Genomic DNA, 19,787 nt, shown 5'->3' on the forward strand with positions numbered 1-19,787 from the left:
TTTATTTGTACGTTTTTATTTCAAGTCTCCACTTCGATGTTTCAGTGAATGCTGTTTGGCCGTGTTGCGTCTTTGCTCCGCAGCTTCACTCGTTGTAGACCAACCAATCAGCGCGCAGCTCATCTATATATTCATGAGCATACCATAAAAGGAGAAAACCTAGTGTTTTTTTCCTGGGTCAAATTCACTGGAAGCATCAGGGGATATAGAACAGCACCCGGGCCATTTTCAGCCCAACCAATGTTACATTTGGAGACCTTAAGGAACAGTGTGAAATACCCCAAAAACACAGTCAATCACCCCTTTAATGGAGGTGATTGACTGTGTCATCCCTACAGTGTTTACATGACGCAGTTGTATTTACCATATTTGCCAGCTTTGGCAGCAGCTGAATGGAAACAGAAAGAACAGTGTTCTATTTATCTGCATCTTATCTGTAAAATATACCTATTATTCATTGTATTGCCCACCACTATCGCTTCAGAGGTAAAAACACTATGCTTTACCTCCAGCTCCTGGTACAAGCCCTCCTGCTCCTCCCAGTCCTCCAGCACCTGGCCCTGCCCCTGCTCCCCCAGGAACTCCTGTGGAAAGAGAATTAGGCATGTTTAGAGTATTAGTTAAACATGAACAAATCAGTACAGTACTATAGTTAATGTATTGGTGTCAACACTACAGTAAAAACAAGTTTAATCTGTCTTACATACCATATTTAGCAGCTTTGGCAGCAGCTGAATATCCTGAACAAAAAAAGCAGTAAAATATATTATTAAATAAACAACAGAAGTACAGCTAATACACCTGAATAAATTCACTAAATTCAGTCATTCAGGTTTATCAACTGTATCTCTATTGTTTATAGCCAATCAGGATGTGTTCTGTTTATTTGTATATACATGTATATATTTTACCTATAACTATCTCTATAAATCAATGTATTTCACACATTCTATAACTTTATAGCTAAAACAAATACCATGGTCAAAACTATGCTTTACCTCCAGCTCCTGGTACAAGCCCTCCTACTCCTCCCAGTCCTCCAGCACCTGGCCCTGCCCCTGCTCCCCCAGGAACTCCTGTGGCAGGAGAGTTAGGTTTGTTTAGACTATTGGAACACATAGTGCTGTTAGTACAGTACAATTTTAGGACAGTATAGTGATTTTACTGGTGTCATTACTAGAGTTACATACCATATTTAGCAGCTTTGGCAGCCGCTGAATATCCTGATTAGGAAAAAAGTTAAAAGAGACATACTTACTGAATGTATTCAGGTTAATCAACTGTACCTCTTGTCTTCATAGCCAAACAGAAATATATGTGTTCTATTTATCTGCATCCTATCTGTAAAATATACCTATTATTCATTGTATTGCCCACCACTATCGCTTCAGAGGTAAAAACACTATGCTTTACCTCCAGCTCCTGGTATAAGCCCTCCTACTCCTCCCAATCCTCCAGCACCTGGCCCTGCCCCTGCTCCCCCAGGAACTCCTGTGGAAAGAGATGTTAGGTTTGTTTAGACTATTGGAACACATAGTGCTAATGTTAGTACAGTACAATGTTAGTAGAGTATAGTGATTGAGTGTCATTACTAGAGTCACATACCATATTTAGCAGCTTTGGCAGCAGCTGAATATCCTGATTAGGAAAAAAGTTAAAAGAGACATACTTACTGAATGTATCCAGGTTAATCAACTGTACCTCTTGTCTTCAGAGCCAAACAGAAAGATGTGTTCTATTTATCTGCATCCTATCGGTAAAATATACCTATTATTCACCCATTATATCGCTTCAGAGGTAAAAACACTATGCTTTACCTCCAGCTCCTGGTACAAGCCCTCCTGCTCCTCCCAGTCCTCCAGCACCTGGCCCTGCCCCTGCTCCCCCAGGAACTCCTGTGGAAAGAGAATTAGGCATGTTTAGAGTATTAGTTAAACATGAACAAATCAGTACAGTACTATAGTTAATGTACTGGTGTCAACACTACAGTAAAAACTAGTTTAAACCGTTTTACATACCATATTTAGCAGCTTTGGCAGCAGCTGAATATCCTGAACAAAAAAAAGTAGTAAAATATATTATTATATAAACAACATATGTACAGCTATTACACCTGAATAAATTCACTAAATTCAGTCATTCAGGTTTATCAACTGTGCCTCTATTGTTTATAGCCAATCAGGATGTGTTCTGTTTATCTGTATATACATGTATATATTTTACCTATAATTATCTCTATAAATCAATGTATTTCACAAATTCTATAACTTTATAGCTAAAACAAATACCATGGTCAAAACTATGCTTTACCTCCAGCTCCTGGTACAAGCCCTCCTACTCCTCCCAGTCCTCCAGCACCTGGCCCTGCCCCTGCTCCCCCAGGAACTCCTGTGGCAGGAGAGTTAGGTTTGTTTAGACTATTGGAACACATAGTGCTGTTAGTACAGTACAATTTTAGGACAGTATAGTGATTTTACTGGTGTCATTACTAGAGTTACATACCATATTTAGCAGCTTTGGCAGCCGCTGAATATCCTGATTAGGGAAAAAAGTTAAAAGAGACATACTTACTGAATGTATTCAGGTTAATCAACTGTACCTCTTGTCTTCAGAGCCAAACAGAAAGATGTGTTCTATTTATCTGCATCCTATCTGTAAAATATACCTATTATTCATTGTATTGCCCACCACTATCGCTTCAGAGGTAAAAACACTATGCTTTACCTCCAGCTCCTGGTATAAGCCCTCCTGCTCCTCCCAGTCCTCCAGCACCTGGACCTGCCCCTGCTCCCCCAGGAACTCCTGTGTTAAAAAAGTTAGGTTTGTTTAGACTATTGGAACACATAGTGCTAATGTTAGTACAGTACAATGTTAGTAGAGTATAGTGATTGAGTGTTATTACTAGAGTCACATACCATATTTAGCAGCTTTGGCAGCAGCTGAATATCCTGAATTAGTAAAAGAAATATATATATATTGTGAGAGGGCAGAGGACTTATACAGGCCTACTACCCCCTCTACTGGGGGGTAAGACGGAGTAAAGGCATTGCCAGGGTGACCAGCTGAAAAGAATTGCACTAATCACTGTGTTTGTACCCTGAAGGTCCGGATTGAGGCTACAAAAGGAAGAAGAGAAGAACGGAGAGGGGGCCCTTTACCTCCAGCTCCTGGTACAAGCCCTCCTGCTCCTCCCAGTCCTCCAGCACCTGGCCCTGCCCCTGCCCCTGCTCCCCCAGGAACTCCTGTGGCAGGAGAGTTAGGTTTGACTTTTAGAACACACAGTGTTAATACAGTACAGTTAATTTACTGGTGTCATCACTAGAGTTACATACCATATTTAGCAGCTTTGGCAGCCGCTGAGTATCCTGAATTAGAAATTAATAGTAATAAGAGACCTTCAAACCTAATGTAAAAAGGTTTGTGAACTGCATCTCTAATGGTTATTTTCTGTGATGTGCGAAACAGGATACAACTTTAGGTATAAATTACCTCTATTTAAGACCATGGTCGAAATGATACATTACCTCCAGCTCCTGGGACAAGCCCTCCTGCCCCTCCCACTCCTCCAACACCTGGACCAGCTCCTGCACCTCCAGGGACTCCTACACCAGTACAATAAAATAATGGATTTTCTTATCTTCACAAAACTTTCTAAGAGTAACAGTGTATCACTGTACTGTAGGCCATAAAGTACATTCTTACCATACTTAGGTGGTTTTGCTCCAGCACCAGCACCATAACCATAGCCTACAAAACAGCACATTGTCAGGACCTTCGTCTTTGTCTTATTTAGGTTAGTTATGTGAGGTCGCTGGTTTGAAGTTAACCTCTGCCAACCTCTGGCACACTCACCTCCGTATCCACCCCCGGGAAGCCCCCCTGGCACCGCCCCCGCTCCACCAGCCCCTCCTGGTACACCTACACAGTCAGAACACAGATGGTAAGCTATTGTAAAGTATTGAGTAATCATACAGCTTGTAATACAACCAGTATAACAAGTATGTTATGTGAATATATCAACATGTATCAACACAATACCAATATAGCTTATCATTAAAGGTATTACTTTTGAAGCAATGTCAGCTATGCTTTCTAATGTACTGAAAATTATTTATATTTTTACCATATTTAGGAGGCTTGGCAGCACCTGCACCACCAGCGTAGGCTGCAAAAAAGAAGAGAGCTTACAGATAAGAGATTAAATACATAATTAACTATAATTTCATGATTACCGGTATGCCGCAAACACCCAAACAAATTCCCTTGAAAAGGGGAGTCATATTATCACAAGTTGAAATTGCTTGCATGGATATATGTAGATTTTAGCCTGGATTGACATTGAGTCTTCAAAAATCAAATGCTTACATCCGTATCCCGGGATAGTCCCAGGTACCCATCCTGTCCCCGCAGCAGCCCCCCCACCTGGGATTCCACCTGCTCCACCTGGCCCTAGAGAGGAATCAATCACAATGGTAAAAAAGGTCAGTATAAGATACAGGAAGACTTCAGTTAGAATGTCAATCAAATATTATAATGATAGGTGTAGATCTGCTGTCATTACCAACTACTGGGCAATATATTGTGAAATAACCAAGCAGCCATACCATATTTTAAAGCCTTAGCACCACCTGGGTATCCTGAAAGTTTTTGAGAAAAGACGTCAACAGAACGCAATCATTCCCTGTTTAGTATGATGATGCAAGCCTGGCAGTGCTGTAGCACCAAGAAGGTAAGCATTTAAGTATTATAAGAACTGTATAGTACTGTGTGTAGAGTACAGTTTAGTACCTCCAGCTCCACCAGGAACCCCTGCTCCTCCCAGTCCTCCAGCACCTAGCCCTGCCCCTGCTCCCCCAGGAACTCCTGTCAAGATTGTGAGATTGTTTGTTGATCTTCAATGTATTTAGTCACACTTCTTTTGTTCTTTTAGTGTAATCTAAGGGTATAAATGAGTAATCGTACCATATTTGGGAGGTTTAACCCCAGCCCCCGCTGGCACCCCTCCAAAGCCCCCCTGTCCGGCACCACCTGGGACCCCTCCAAAGCCCCCCTGTCCGGCACCACCTGGGACCCCTCCAAAGCCCCCCTGTCCGGCACCACCTGGGACCCCTCCAAAGCCCCCCTGTCCGGCACCACCTGGGACCCCTCCAAAGCCCCCCTGTCCGGCACCACCTGGGACACCTAGGGTGAAGATCCAGAGCTTTATTGTGCAGTCGATCATATATTTATTTTTGACAGACAATTTGGTTTCAAAAAGGACATCTTACCAAACCTGGAGGGTATCCCACCACCTCCGTACCCTGTACATGTAGATGTGGGGAAAAAACAGTCAGCACCCCAACATAATACCATCCAGTACCAGCCAAGTCATGCCATCAATTCACAGCACCCTTCTCTAACATCCCAAGCCTGGCCTTGGATATCCTGCTCCTAGCATGCTGTATCCACTACCACCTGCTGGTGGAACACCTGCAGCCCCTTGACACACACAGGGCAGCTCGAGATTTTATAAATTGATTATATGAACACTTTTAAATATGGAGAGACAAATGTAAGAGATTTAAGCTAGTATAAATCAAGGGAAGTAAAAATGATTGGATTTGGACTCATTCTGTTTGGTAGATCCATGCAGTACAGTTTAGTTTAACAAACAGTCAAAGCTAGATCAGTGCTTTTTGGCATCTGCCATTAGATCTCTACTGCCTGTGGCCTTGCTTTAGTTTTTGACAAATCACGATGAGTTGTTAAGCTTATCTTTTACAATTAGGGGAGAAGGATGATTTACTGGAAGGACTTTACCTCCAGGTAATACTCCACCATAACCACCCAGGGTCCCAGTGCCTGCTCCCCCAGGGACACCTTCAGAAAAATATATTAAAATAATACTGTAAGTGTTTATGCTGTATGCAGTAGTTTGCACAGTACTGTGTAGAGCTTGTCAGAATGTCAACAAAATACTATATGTACCATATTTTGCAGCTTTTGCCGCAGCAGAATATCCTGCAACAAAAAAGGACAAAAATCATCCCCCATTGGGAGATCGTTTACAGCTAATTAGCACCATAACAGTACCAATACTTCAAATTAATTCAATCACGTTAAATACGATAATATCTGTGTGACAGAGTAAAATAGTTATTTTCCAGAGGGAAGAATGTGTAAGACAATGGACAACATGTCCATTGTCCAAGGAGTCAGATGGCTTAGCGGTTAGAGAATCGGGCTATTAATCAGAAGGTTGCCAAAATGACGTTGTGTCCTTGCCCAAGGCACTTCACCCTACTTGCCTCGGGGGAATGTCCCTGTACTTGCTGTAAGTTGCTCTGGATAAGAGCGTCTGCTAAATGACTAAATGTAAATGTATGATCTTGTGTTACCTCCAGCTCCTTGCCCTGCCCCAGGTAATCCTCCCGCTCCTCCAGCCACCACTCCAGCTCCTGGCAAGACTTTCAGAGATCAAAACATCACATAAGGTTGGATGACATATGATTAGATGCCAACATGCATCCAAATAAGGCACTTCACTAGTAACATATATGGTAAGTAAAACTACATTTTGTAATTGAATAATTAACATTAAGAGTAATTTCTTATCTCCAGATGAAATATATACAGTATAATGTATCATATATTCAAAATGTATATAGTTCAGGCATATATATATTCAGTTATCTGACATGGCTAAAATAATAACATGAAAAAAAAGCATTGTTAACCTCCACCCCATGGTCCACCTTGAACTCCTCCTTGAACTCCACCACCTGGGCCACCTTCAAAACAGATGTTTTATTAACAGAGACTACAGTATGCTACTCTGATAGACTTCCTCCATGCACTTACATAAACTACTCTGTCTACCTTGAGGAAAACTTTGTGCAGGGTTATGAACTGACTTAGTTTATCCCTTAGCTTGGGTTTCACATTTGCAGTGCACTTCTGCAAACAATTATTCAAAAGATGCGTAACATTAGTCTAGTCTCAGAAGCCTTACTGTACGTTAATGTAATATTTACCATATTTAGCAGCTTTAGCCTGCGCCTGGGAGATACCTTGTGTTCCCACCCCTATAGACGGTGAAGAAAGCTTAGACAAAGGAGTGCAGTTTTGCAGTGAGCCTATGTATTAATGTGTACATGTGTGTATTCTTCACATACATACCAGTTCCAACAGGGTAGCCAGGCCTGGACCCAGGACCTCCTTTTCCTCCTGGAAGACCTACTCCACCACCAAAGCCCCCATAACCTGAAACAGTGAGGGGGGCGATGAAGCACGTTTCTGTTTCATTCTACTTCCAAATACACACACACACAAACAGAAATACTCAGTGATTCACATGTGGAAATTATATTTTACCAAAGGGAAGTTTGCCTCCTCCAGGTTTTGCTCCATAGCCTCCTGTGGAGATTAAACAGGCAAACAACATTAGTCTAGCAGACAAGCGCCGTATGAGTCTGACAGTATCCTGATTTAACTCTGATCATTATTCAAAATTAAAAAATAAATTGAGTGTGTCTTAGATGATCAACAACCTTCTCGCGTGCTCTCTGGAATTCAGTTAAAACCAAATATTGTTTTTGAATGGCATCCATTAAATAGACTGATTTCTCAATTGTTCAAAGCTAATTTGGGTGTCAGATCCACTCAAATAAATTAAACCACATAATTGCATACCATTACATTCTGCAGTAAATGTTAACATGTCTTGTGGGTTAGAGAGTATGCAAGTTTGGTATTGTGGTTCATTGGCTCAATAATTGTCAAAACATATAAATTACTTGTTTGATTTTATACTTAATTTAGCACTAAACATTAATCTTTAACCTGACTGTCAACAAACCTTGAAATATTAACTTAACAAAGATATAGAAATGCAATATGTTCAACTGATAAAAAAAAACATATTCACAGGTATGCATAGAAAGTTCAAAAGCACAAGGAAAACAGCGCTCAAACTGATCTAAATGTAAGAGAAAAAGGAGGACGCTTGGTGGATCCACTTAATCCGTTCAGATCTTGTGTGAGAATGACAGCAGATCTGAGTGTGGTCCAAAGACAGTTTAAACCTACAGCTGTATCTGGCAGAGTGGCTCCCTTCCCTGCAAGGACCATCTATTTACAAAGCCAAAAAGATCAATAAGGGTGTTGCAAATTGACCATTTTGGGATGTTGTTGTTGAGATGTTATGTTTCATTGTGTTTTGTAACATAGACTTTGGCATTAACTACTGTGATACAGAATGCACTTCTTGTCCAAACCATCTGCTGCACGCAATATATGCACCTGTGTACATTGCAATGGATAAAATCTTCTATTAAATGAGAATGTGTAAATTAACGTCTCACATGCAAATGCACATTGAGAAGGTGGTCTTATGAAGAGAATGGGTTTGAATCAGCAAGATGACAGCTTACAACTAGGCAACAGCAAGAGTTTAGTGGGTTACATTTCTGTGGTGACAATCGTTCTTGATTGTGTTTGAAGCAACTAATGTATGGCCCAAAAAGTAGAGGGGTTCTGATTTTGAGGTCTTCAAATGTTTTTATCAACAATATTTACAGCATAGACTAAAATGAACTCTCAGGGGTACATCCCACAGGGCCTCAAAAAGAGAACGCCTCTGTCATCCTCAGCCAAATCTCAAGACAAACCCACCATACACAACCTCAGGGGAATACCCATTGAAGTGCCTGTTCATGTGAGCATTCATGTGCCCATTCACCAGGCCAGTCAAATGACCGTTCATGTGGTTGTAAGGTGAGTAAGACTGCCTGTGCACTGAAGGGAAAGATACTGCAAAGCATGATCAAAAGTATTAAAAACATACCAGTTGGTCCATGCAATAGGGGTCTTTTCAACACTGGGATCTAACTTTTCAGGAATTATAAAGGTATAGATTGTTGCTTGAATGATAAACATCCGAAATAACGGCGACAATTGACATGTAATACATGATGTGATAAGGTAACATTACATACCTTGTGCTTTGGGTGATTTGAGTGGATATCCATGGAACACTCCTGGTTGCATTTGTCCTCCGTACCCATATCCTGAAGCAACAACATTCACAAATCAATAACATCAGTTGTCAGTTAACAGTTATCTCCATTTTGAACAGGAGGTTTAGAAGTAGAGTTGGCGAGGTTTTACCAAAACAAAAGGGGCACCCCTACCTGTCCCTCCCGGACCACCCTGCCCACCACCAGGCACTGCAGAGGCAAATGATCAGATCAATACATAAAAAACATGAGGTGCTGCAATACAATACTGTTGATGGATGGATGCACACCAGCCAAATAAATAGGCCTTGTGTTTTTCAAATTTTGAAACATGACTCATGGTTGTTTGTCTGTGGTTAATCAATGCTTTATATTGTCAGATGTATATACAACACCAAAGAGAATGAAGGATGGAATATTTTATTTAAAAAACAATAAACGTTGGAATTTACATGATTTTGTGTTGAGGCCAGTCCCAGTTGCCACTCCAGGCAGAACCCCACGACCACCAAACCCTGCAGACATCAGGAACACGTTCAACACAATTTGACATGTACAGTGTACAGTGTATGCAATGCTTCCCATAATGACATGCTGAATTGCAGGTGTGATTGAAAATAGAATTCTGGGTAGGTCTGAGAATTTGACACACCTGTTCCTGGCACCACTCCACCTTGGTAAAGTCCAGGGACACCAACACCTACAAGAGGAAATTAGTTGCAAGTTATTTTAACTTGGCTACCAACACTATGCACACATAGACACACACGGATTCACACAAAATATTCTGTCAGTGTCTTACACACACCTGGCACTTTTGAAGCTTTTTTCCCTGCCCCTCCAAGCCCTCCTCCAGGTAAACCAGTCTGAGGAAAGACTGGTGCTAACAAATGAAGGTAAAGGTCAGACTCAGTAAGCTATTATGAAAGTATTGTGCACAAGACTGGTAAAGACAAATAGGATAAACCCCTGTCCAGTGTTGTGCTACAGTGCTGAAGGTCTTACCTCCTGCAGGAACAGAAGCTCCTCCTCCTGCTCCCCCAGGCCCCCCACCTCCACCCAGCACGGTCCCTCCAGTGCCAACTCCTACAAACACACACACAAACACACAACTTCAAAAATGGCAAACTCACACTTACGACAAGACTTTTAGAGTATTAAACAAATCACTAAACACCAAAACCGATGGGTTCACTTATCTGTCTGTGTTTACAATCCCTAGGTATGTAGTGACGAATTACCATCACTTAAATGTGTGAGTGCCTTGATTTTGGTGACCTTCCACGACGAATGACAATACTGTAATACGTATTGGAGAAACTCTGACATGTAGTTACAAAACATGGACATATGAGGGACCTGTGGAGTTCCTGGTTCTCCATGCACAGCTTTGAAAAAGCCAGTGTGTGAAACAAGCTAATCTGCCCTCCCCCCTTTTGGTTTGTTAACAGCATGGTGATCAAAAGCCAAATGACCAGCGCTAATTTAACCAAATCAATATGCATGGCATTTGCCTTGCTTCATCACATGCCTAATTTCCTTGGCCATGAACTGGAACAGGAAATGAGCTGTCAGCTCTGCTGCAAAGGGATCTTGGCAAGGGAATCAAAAACCGTTTCACTTTATTTGTTTAACCTTTTCTTTCTATCTTCAACCTGGCTCTCAGCAAAACATGCATTGGAGGGAGACATAGACGAGGTTTGGCAAAATAATGGAGAGGAATGTTGTGTGTGGGGGGGGGGAGTTATAGAATTGGCAGTTTTTTGGAAAGTCTTGAAAAGAGTAATGATACTGGTTGCACAAGAGTTGTTTCATTTAGAGTCAGGATGACCTCAACTGAATACATGTTGAATACTCTAAACTAGCCTGACTAAAAATCATAAACATCTACTCTAAAAGCACACTGAGGTCAGGATTAACTTTTGGCAACACTATCCTGTGCAAGGTAGTCTAAAATATTTCAATACCTGTCAGTCTGCCCAATACATTTTTTATAGCAAATTTGTTTTAAATGTATGAGGCTGTTTCTGTTAGCTTACCCATAGCATGCATGCAAAGCTCTTTTGTTTAGAGCTTTTTATAATTTATTGTAATAGGTTAGCCGAGATTTCTATTTGTCTTACCTCCTTTGGGTGGTTTTGGACCCTTGCCACCTACACCTAGAAAACAAGCATTTCAAGAATGTTAAAGAACTGGATGCTGTTTGGTGGAATTGCTTTCCTTGCCCTTTGTATGTCCTAAATAGAGGAAGGTATGAGTATTAGATCATCCAGTCTTGGGTGTCAGTGAGACTAACAGTGTAGCTCACCTAGACCTGGCTGCAGTCCACCAGTAGGAAGTCCTGCTCCACCGTACCCTGAATTAGACACAAGAAGCTGGTCAATGAGGATTCAAGTTTCTCTTGATGCTTATCATAGTCATGGCCAAACATCCATGTCGACATTCAAAATAATACTGGCAGTTTATGACTCAGATGTTATTTACGTTACTGTGAAGGTAGTTCAACTACTGAGATGGTAGTTAATTATGGAGATAAGTAAGTGACTGAATTGTGATTCTATACCTGGCTGTAAACCACCTCCAGGCAGCACACTACCTCCATGACCTGAAAGGAAACCAAAATATCAACCTTAATCCATTGAAAAAAAGGAGATACAAATAGCAATGCCCATTGGAGGCCATACCTGGTTTGGGACCCTTTTGTCCGCCGGCTCCAGCCCCTGGGAAGAATCCTCCAGCTCTGCCTCCATATCCCCCGTAGCCACCATAACCAGCTGAGAACAACAGAAACAAGAGGGAAGGTCATCAGCACACAGTTCTTTGACAATGCAGCAGTGCTAACATATTATTGTGATATCATAGTTTTAGCAGAACGGGGAGCCCATAAAGGAAAAGGCCACACTTCACCTCCAGGCTGGGCTTGAGGGTATCCGCCAGGCTGGGCTTGAGGGTATCCGCCCGGCTGGGCTTGAGGGTATCCCCCTCCATGGCCTCCTGCTCCTAATGCGGGACCACCAGCTCCTCCATAAGGCCCAGCCCCGAGTCCACCGGCCCCCAGGTTTCCATAGCCTCAGAAGATGGAAGGAGGATGGGAGGGAAAGAAAAAGAGCAAGAGAGACAGCGAGGGAGAGAGTCAATAGAGTAGTAGAAAGAGAGACAGAGAGAGAGAGAGAGAGAGAGAGAGAGAGAGAGAGAGAGAGAGAGAGAGAGAGAGAGAGAGAGAGAGAGAGAGAGAGAGAGAGAGAGAGAGAGAACACAACTGCACTGACTGGAATTGGATTAGGTGTCAAAACATCTGTCTTCTGTTTTTAGTCTTCTACAAGTGGAAATGATGGGCAATGCGCCAAGTTCCAGGTCCACTCCTGGGCCCTGCTATAGTACCTACATACTTGTAAAGGGATATCATGATCAAGATTATGAAAGAATTCATGACAAATTAATTATAGACTAAGAGGTGGGTTCTGCCACTGTGTCTGCAGTACATTACATCTACTCTATCTATAAGTATTACTTATATTTTTTAAACTTGTTTTAGAACTTGTATTACAATGTCTTTATAGTCTCACTCCACCATCTGTTTTTAATTTTGGTCCATAGGTCTTCTGTGGTCATGTGGTTCCGGCTGACTGCCCCAGTAGAGGGAGCACTTTGGTCACTTAGCATCAGACAACCATAGCTATTCCTTGATGACTTCAACGGCTACAGATTTTTGCAATCCTCAGTATGTCTTTGAGAAGAAAAACGTCTTCTTTCCGCATGGTAGTGATACATAAATGAAGTCATATCCCAGCTTGGGTTTTCTGCTCGCTGACAGGAACAGCAGTAGACGAAGAAGAAGGAGAAGAAAAATAGAAAACAAAACAGGGAGGGGGAAGTGTGGAAAGACTTCTACTGCCACCTTTGCCTCTTCGAATCTTGACCATGCTTAATCTGCCAGTGACCTGTGTATAAACCCTTATAGACCTATCCATTGAATTACAGGCAATGAGAGCCAAAGAAAACTAGTACAAATAATCCGTGTTATGAACTGGAACAAAATAGTGACAAATAGCATGAGACACCCATGCCCTTGCGAAAGTGGTGATGATTCAATAAAGCACATTCCTGCAGTACTTAATTGAATAATTGTTTTCCAGCACGATGAAGCATGACCAAAACATACCTTAGATAGCCAAGAGGCACAACCTGGATTTAGCTGGTGGAAAACTTACGTACAGTGTTAGAGAGGATGGAGACAAAGGTTGCTGCTTCTGTTCAGTAAACACGACCATTGCAGAGCCCAGGGGAACTCTGTAGGAGAGCTGCACAGTGTTAGCCTCTGTAAACTCTGTAGAATTGTTCTGTCAGCCATGCAGAAGGCTCTGCTCTGGGCTTTCCAAGTTAGATGACATCAGATTTTCAAGAGTCCTCAACTGGTTCGTTGGAGACTGATATCTGGGGCTTTGTTCCGTAGTCTTTTTAACGGCTAAGCAGTATGAGATATTGGGGGATGATAACCAAGTACGAGAAACCTGATGAAAAAGGGAAAAGTGAGGACAGAAGGAGAGAGCGGTGTGGAGAAGAGCCAACTGTCTATAAGGTGAAGGCAGCCATACAGGGAGATTCTGTGGAATGCTCGGGGAGAATTGAAAGATGGAGGTGTGGGGTTTCTTTCCACAGTCAAAACAAGGCATCAGTCCTGCCAAGGCCATGGTGCGGTCAGCAAAAGCCTAGACTCTAAGCTCACCGTCGCCGATAATCCATCTTCTAAGCATCCTCCTATTCCTCCACCATTGCCCAATCCTCCGCAAACTGACGTTGTAGCAATAACAATAATCAGATTGATATACTGTATTTTTTGGATGGATCTTAAGGAGGGGGGTGGGGGGACTCCCCTTACAGTATCCAGCAACAGAGTAAACACAGAGGTGATGAAGGTATGAAACAATTGAATTGACAAGATTAGGTCATTTGTCAGCTAAACGGTACACTCCCTGGGTCTGTGCTTTCTGAGCGACAGCCAGTCTAACTCAGCGCTCTCCTTTTTTCTAGTTTGAACTCCCAGGAGACTGAAGACCGACACAAGGAGTCCTGGAATGTCTCACTGGCTGCTCAGTCAGAGAAGCACAGGTCAGTCTGAGGTTGTTCTGTGGGTGTGTGTGTATCTGCCTGTGTGGATCTGTCTGTGTGCAAATATCATGTCATGTCTGTGTGAGCGTGTGCGTCAGTGTGTGTACAACATGTGTGTGAGTGTTCAGTGTGAGTTCTGTGTGTGGTCGAGCTGTTCCATTCATCACTCCAGCCCACCTTTGCGCTCAGTGAAGTCCTGTCTGTCTCAGCCACGCTCGGGGTTGACCACCACCTGCAGTGCTGTGCTGTCCTGTCCTGTCCAAAACCAGCAGACCCAAGCCCAACTGAAAGTGGTATATGTGTGTATGCTTGTGTGTGTTTGTGTGTGTTTATCTGAACCTTCGGTAGACTTTCAAACCAGGTTCAAAGACCAGAGACCGTAAAGAAGTCGCTGTAGGAATTCATTTTCTCTGGCTTCAACTTCACGAGACACAGTTTCAATAAAACACCCACAAGAGAAATGCAAAAGTCATGTTTTTCAGGGTCATTGCAAGAGGACACACGAACATGCTCTAGACCATTGCTGGTTGGCACCTCTCCATTAATTGTATCATTGATACGAGCTCTTACAAAGGGCCTTTGTTTTCATATGTACCCACACCTGTCAGCTCAAACAAGCAGGGCTTTCTATGAGTCCTATTATTACAGTAAGTCAGTTCACACAAACAGGCCTGTCTTAGCTCACACGTTAGTTTGTTGGAAGCCCATGCGGACGTTGTTGGTTGTAATGATTTGCACATATGGAAACTCTGTGCCCTTGACCTCGAAATAGAAACAAGCTTGTTTTACTTTGGTGCCGATGCCGTTGTTCAGTCAATAGCCTCGCTGATTACTGATAGGTGGTTGATTTATGCAAGTAAAAATGGCCGCTGTTTGTCTCTGTGACACGCAAGCCATAGACAGAGAGTAGGGATAAGCTAAACCAAAGCACCTTTGGACAAATAGTGACATTTTGAAAAGGTCAGACACTTTCAACACAAGCCAGAAGTGGAAGGGGGGCACAGAAATACTATATTACATATGGGAGAGAAATGACCTCCAATGTATCACATTTTCCCTCCACTTGCAACAGTGCAGTGTCAGAAGGGTGATGGTTGATGACGAATTTCCATTCATAAAGGTCCTGCAGCTTTTACAGCTGTGCTCTGTGACAAGTGCACCTGAAGGTCTCTGAGGTGAAATCCAGTAAAGTGCACCTACAATTAAAGTTTTGAATTAGCAATGCGCCTTTAAACAATGATTCAATTTTTAGGGAAAAATATGTTCAGTAGAAACTAGTTCATTGTACACTGCCAATACCAAAGACTGTGTGTTGGTAGAAAACATGTAAGGGAAATATGGGCCAGTAGTTGGAAAGAACATTTGAGGTCATTTCAGGTCATTGTTTCAGTAGTATCTCTCATATGTCTGGTTGAATTTAGAACGAGTAAAACAAGGCAGGGTTATTGCAAACTTTGTCCTTTTCTTTCCTTCTTTCTGCCTGTCTCCCCGTTCTCCCTTTTTCCTTCTCTTGCTCTCTTTCAGTCTGGGTCACATGGACTCAATGCATCGAACTTGAGGTGTTAAAAGGAACATACAGAATAAGCCAATTGAGAGGAGACTCTCTCTGTCTCTCTTTCTCTCTCCCTTCCTCGCGACCAGCTGGGCCTGTTGAAGGGTTTAATTTAAGAGAGCGAAGAATTCCATGGCAGGCATCCACAGCAACTGAATGCAGAGGAGGTGAAAGCAGACCAGGGATTAGAACTCTGGATGTCCCAAAAAACTCTGGAACCTGTTTCCTTCTCTTTTCTAGCTCTGATGGAGATAGGTTTCAACTGGCAAAAATGACAAGATTTTGATATGGGAAAGTCATGGTTGATTATGATTGATTGATTGAGTGTTAAGAAGTCAATTATAGCTAAAATATTTTCAGTTGATCTAACACGTACTGTTGGTGCTTCAAGTTATATCCTCCTGAAAGCCTCAACACCTCATCAGTCCTTGAATAGTCATAATTACACCCTTCACAGTCCTGACAGATGACTACATGGGTATCAGATGAACAAGTCGCTGGGGTTCCAAGTTCTTTTTGTTCAATGCATTCTTACAGAGCCTCACACAAAGAGTTGGACGAGGACAGACGGTGACGTTAAAGCTGGAAGATGTATTACCCAGAGATGATTCCACATTGCGTGAGACAATCAGACAAGCTGGATCTCCTCTCTCCTCCCTCTCTGGTGAACCTCCCTAATCCCTTGTCACGTCCAAGTTTTCCCTAGCCATCAGTCTCTGCACATGCATGAAAAGTCAACTTCTCCTCATGTTGGACTGATAAAACAGACACAAAACACACTCCCTATGGCTGGTGAGAACAACTCAGCCTAATCAGGGAACCCTTTCTTCTTTCCATCTTCCTTTCTGACATGGCCAGAGAGAGGTACTGTATTGGAGCTTTGGCCCCAGCCAGGCGACCCCTGAATACATGCCTTTCAGGGAGTTTGGCATTAAACAAACAAGGCTACGGTTCCATGAGCTTTCACTCCATTTGTGTCTGCAACTGTGGACCAGGGTCAAGATCAAATAAATGAAATGAAAAGTGGAATGGAGGGAGTAGTTTGGCCCGCCTACAGTATCTGCTGCACTTGACTTGACATAGTCAATGACTTTATTCAGTTATTTTTATTTTGTGGTAGGATCGTTTACTTCAGAATTGAGGTCTGCTTGTTTTGTTTACGTTGCTGCAGACTTAGGTGCTCAAACCTGACAGGGACGACATTTGTTCACATACAAACCAGGACGTGAGTGCATAAAAGAAGAAGTAAACGGACACACTTCAAGGAGGCAAACAGCTCTGCTGAATGTCTCCAATTTACGGGGCCGCTGTAAAACGATCCATTGCACTAATGTGGATTACAGCAATGCCACTGGGCCAAGCGTGGCCCTACCCAGTGACGTCTCCTGCTGTCGGACTCCCACCAAGCCTCTCACTGAGCCTCCACATCTCCACAAGACCATCTGTGTTACATGCCTTGCTACACGTGCATTCACGCAAAAAACGTGTTAAATGCTGTTGATTGCAATGGCACACATTCATACTGTGCGCATCATAACGTGTCCAGTTTGGTATGATGTCACTGTTTATCTAACAATCACTATGGTGTGGGACACATTACACTGTTGCCTTCAAATGAACCACACTGACAATGCTGCAGATCTGCAGGAGAAGATTCTATTTGTCCACTTTTTCATCCTATTCCAAAGGAATGCTACTGTTGCTCTGCCAACATCAAATCTCTCAGTAGAGACCCATCTCTCATTCTGTGGACATAGGTTGGCATGCAACACACACTTATAAACACCCAAGTATGTGTAGCCGTGGCCACACATATGCTTCTAATGTAGATTTTTACACACAAGTTTATATACATACAACCAGAACCACAGACCAAACCCACAATCAGACAAGCATTTTACATGCAGCCATGGTACATGTACTACACAAACCACACACCCACACTTACCACAAATACCCATACCATGTCTGTCCATTCTTTATTATGTCTTTAGGAGAGCAATGGTGCATATCATGCACACAGACAAAAACTGTCAATAAAGGATCCAGTGCTCATGGTATGTAAAGCTGGTGATGCATGTAACATCTCCCAGATGGTCCACATATGCATTTCAGTGTCTGTCTTCTGAATAGTTTTATGACAAGTCAGGGTTGAGACATTATACTAGCATTAAACAGGGCAGTGTCTCTGAAGGAACACTGGCCATGTGTGTGCGTGTGTGTGTGTACGTTCAGAGTTCCAGATTCATTACAAAACAGCAGTGTTGGGAAAGTTCACTTTCTACATGAACTGAGTTCATAGTTCACAAATTTAAAAATGAACTAGTTCAGTTTGTAGTTCATAATTCAAAATGTTGAACTGAGTTCACAGCTCCAAAAAATGAACTAGTTCAATTCTTTTTTCAATATGTTACGAGCAATAATCTTTCTGAATTATTTCCACAGCCCAAATAGAACCACAGAAAGCAATTATTTTATTAGTTTAACGCTAAAACTATGTGTCAGATTTCATCTTCATATCAAATTTGTAATCCTTATCCAACCAGGATTTACATTTGCGTTGAAGGGACAGCCTCCCTGGATACAGGACGGTTAACGGTGTGTTTTTCACCTGGAAGTTTCTAGAAATCTGGCACCTAAAAAATCTAAAAGAAATCTAAAAGCGTGTCGTTCACAGACACCAGAATGAATGTGTTCACAGTATTGTTCATCAGGCAGTAATACAGTACGTTCAGTTCACGTTCAACAAAATGATCATGAACTTTCGTTCAATGAACGCGTTCAGGCACAACACTGCAAAACAGTGTGATGACAGGGTGGTTACCTCAGGTATCTCCCTATTTTAAGCACATGTGACGGACAGTGCCCCGTGCCTAAACTGGGGAAACACATCATTATCTACACATCAGTGTGGGTTAAGGTAGATCAATGAAACAGTGAATTAGTGAGCAAGAACTTGTGTGGGTTAGACCCAAAATGTCCACAAGCACTTCAAGCAGCAGGTGTGGACCATGCTCACACAGCTAGTGCAGAAAAAAGTCGGCAATGATGTCATATCTTTAAGGTTGACAAACCGACATGGGCATCAGAATCAAATCCAACCCCATCATTTAATATTATGTCATACATAATATGATACACTCCACATCTGACATAATACAATGCCAATGTATCTGATCAGGGATGTGACCGATTTTACCCGTGAGCCCACTACAGCCTTTCCAGGGATGATTTGGCAACGTGTGACATTGAAAGGAAACGAGGGGGGAGATATTTCTCCATCTCTACAAAAACAATACTTGGGCTTTGGGTGCCAGATGGACTTGGAGAGTGTTTTCTGCTCCAGACCTGGCCGGCCGGGGCCAGGGGAGAGGCTGGGGGCCGGGGCCAGGGGATGCCTCATCACTGGACCCATTTAGGGATAGAAACATGACCGTGGGAACATGGTCAGTAGAACATGTTTTTGAGAGGAAAAAGTAGAAGAAAAAAACCCACCTCATCCTAAACATAACCCAGTTTAATTAGTGTACATTTTATGTTATTTAACATGTAATGCATGTATGTGTTTCAGTTATTTTTCCAAGGCCAGTAGTGCAACATGCAACACATTCTCAATCTTCCCTCTTAAGGGTGGAATTTTCTTATTTGGTGGTCTCTCCACATCTTATCTCGCCTGACACTGTGATAAAATTTTGATTGGTACGATCATTCCCAAGTTCAAGTTGTGAAACTTATATGCAGTGTTCTTTAACAGCTACTTAGAAACTTGAGAACTAATTGGAAGCAACTTCTGGAATCCATTGTAAAATGGCTCTCCTCCAAATGGGACCGGACAGCGAGGAAACATTCACAACGACAACAAACAGCCGTAACAAACTGAGACGAGGGGATAACGTGTAGGTCTCGGTCCTCTGGACGAGAATGTTTGCTCTGAGGTCTCTAGTTTCATCACTGGAATCTCAGAGCCTGGCTCCACCAAAATAGAGGACTCTTCGTGGAGGAGAGGGAAGTGGGGAGGGAGGGATGTGTATGTGTGTGTGTACGTGTGTGGAGGGGGGGGGGGGAGCTCAGTGGGGATGTTGTCAGACTGGACTCTGATGACTGGGGAGATGGGTCATCATTTGCCATCA

At 42.5% G+C, this 19,787-nt stretch overlaps 1 protein-coding gene across 21 annotated transcripts in view; it reads right to left on the reverse strand.

Annotated features, from left to right (window-relative positions):
* The window catches only part of elna (elastin a), a 47,545-nt gene that overhangs the window by 12,958 nt on the left and 14,800 nt on the right, over positions 1-19,787 (reverse strand). For 6 of the 21 annotated variants that reach the window (XM_047035852.1, XM_047035841.1, XM_047035835.1 and 3 more), the window contains exons 6-47: positions 11,904-12,065; positions 11,681-11,770; positions 11,560-11,601; positions 11,305-11,352; positions 11,120-11,155; positions 10,002-10,082; positions 9,805-9,879; positions 9,649-9,696; positions 9,449-9,511; positions 9,171-9,206; positions 8,976-9,047; positions 7,354-7,395; positions 7,159-7,242; positions 7,014-7,064; positions 6,717-6,770; positions 6,378-6,446; positions 5,968-6,000; positions 5,800-5,859; positions 5,268-5,300; positions 4,963-5,181; positions 4,789-4,863; positions 4,605-4,637; positions 4,366-4,449; positions 4,124-4,165; positions 3,853-3,918; positions 3,703-3,747; positions 3,525-3,602; positions 3,333-3,365; positions 3,159-3,242; positions 2,916-2,948; positions 2,725-2,802; positions 2,503-2,535; positions 2,311-2,388; positions 2,019-2,051; positions 1,818-1,895; positions 1,606-1,638; positions 1,414-1,491; positions 1,191-1,223; positions 999-1,076; positions 708-740; positions 507-584; positions 365-388 (exon numbers count right to left, since the gene is read on the reverse strand). In XM_047035852.1, the coding sequence (XP_046891808.1) occupies positions 365-388; positions 507-584; positions 708-740; positions 999-1,076; positions 1,191-1,223; positions 1,414-1,491; positions 1,606-1,638; positions 1,818-1,895; positions 2,019-2,051; positions 2,311-2,388; positions 2,503-2,535; positions 2,725-2,802; positions 2,916-2,948; positions 3,159-3,242; positions 3,333-3,365; positions 3,525-3,602; positions 3,703-3,747; positions 3,853-3,918; positions 4,124-4,165; positions 4,366-4,449; positions 4,605-4,637; positions 4,789-4,863; positions 4,963-5,181; positions 5,268-5,300; positions 5,800-5,859; positions 5,968-6,000; positions 6,378-6,446; positions 6,717-6,770; positions 7,014-7,064; positions 7,159-7,242; positions 7,354-7,395; positions 8,976-9,047; positions 9,171-9,206; positions 9,449-9,511; positions 9,649-9,696; positions 9,805-9,879; positions 10,002-10,082; positions 11,120-11,155; positions 11,305-11,352; positions 11,560-11,601; positions 11,681-11,770; positions 11,904-12,065 (2,628 nt within the window). Of the gene's footprint in view, positions 1-364; positions 389-506; positions 585-707; positions 741-998; positions 1,077-1,190; positions 1,224-1,413; positions 1,492-1,605; positions 1,639-1,817; positions 1,896-2,018; positions 2,052-2,310; positions 2,389-2,502; positions 2,536-2,724; positions 2,803-2,915; positions 2,949-3,158; positions 3,243-3,332; positions 3,366-3,524; positions 3,603-3,702; positions 3,748-3,852; positions 3,919-4,123; positions 4,166-4,365; positions 4,450-4,604; positions 4,638-4,788; positions 4,864-4,962; positions 5,182-5,267; positions 5,301-5,799; positions 5,860-5,967; positions 6,001-6,377; positions 6,447-6,716; positions 6,771-7,013; positions 7,065-7,158; positions 7,243-7,353; positions 7,396-8,975; positions 9,048-9,170; positions 9,207-9,448; positions 9,512-9,648; positions 9,697-9,804; positions 9,880-10,001; positions 10,083-11,119; positions 11,156-11,304; positions 11,353-11,559; positions 11,602-11,680; positions 11,773-11,903; positions 12,066-19,787 lie in introns of all 21 variants that reach the window. The other 15 variants (XM_047035837.1, XM_047035839.1, XM_047035836.1 and 12 more) reach the window with 15 other exon arrangements.

Source organism: Hypomesus transpacificus, chromosome 15 (assembly GCF_021917145.1).
Source record: "Hypomesus transpacificus isolate Combined female chromosome 15, fHypTra1, whole genome shotgun sequence".
Classification (NCBI taxonomy): Eukaryota; Metazoa; Chordata; class Actinopteri; order Osmeriformes; family Osmeridae; genus Hypomesus; species Hypomesus transpacificus.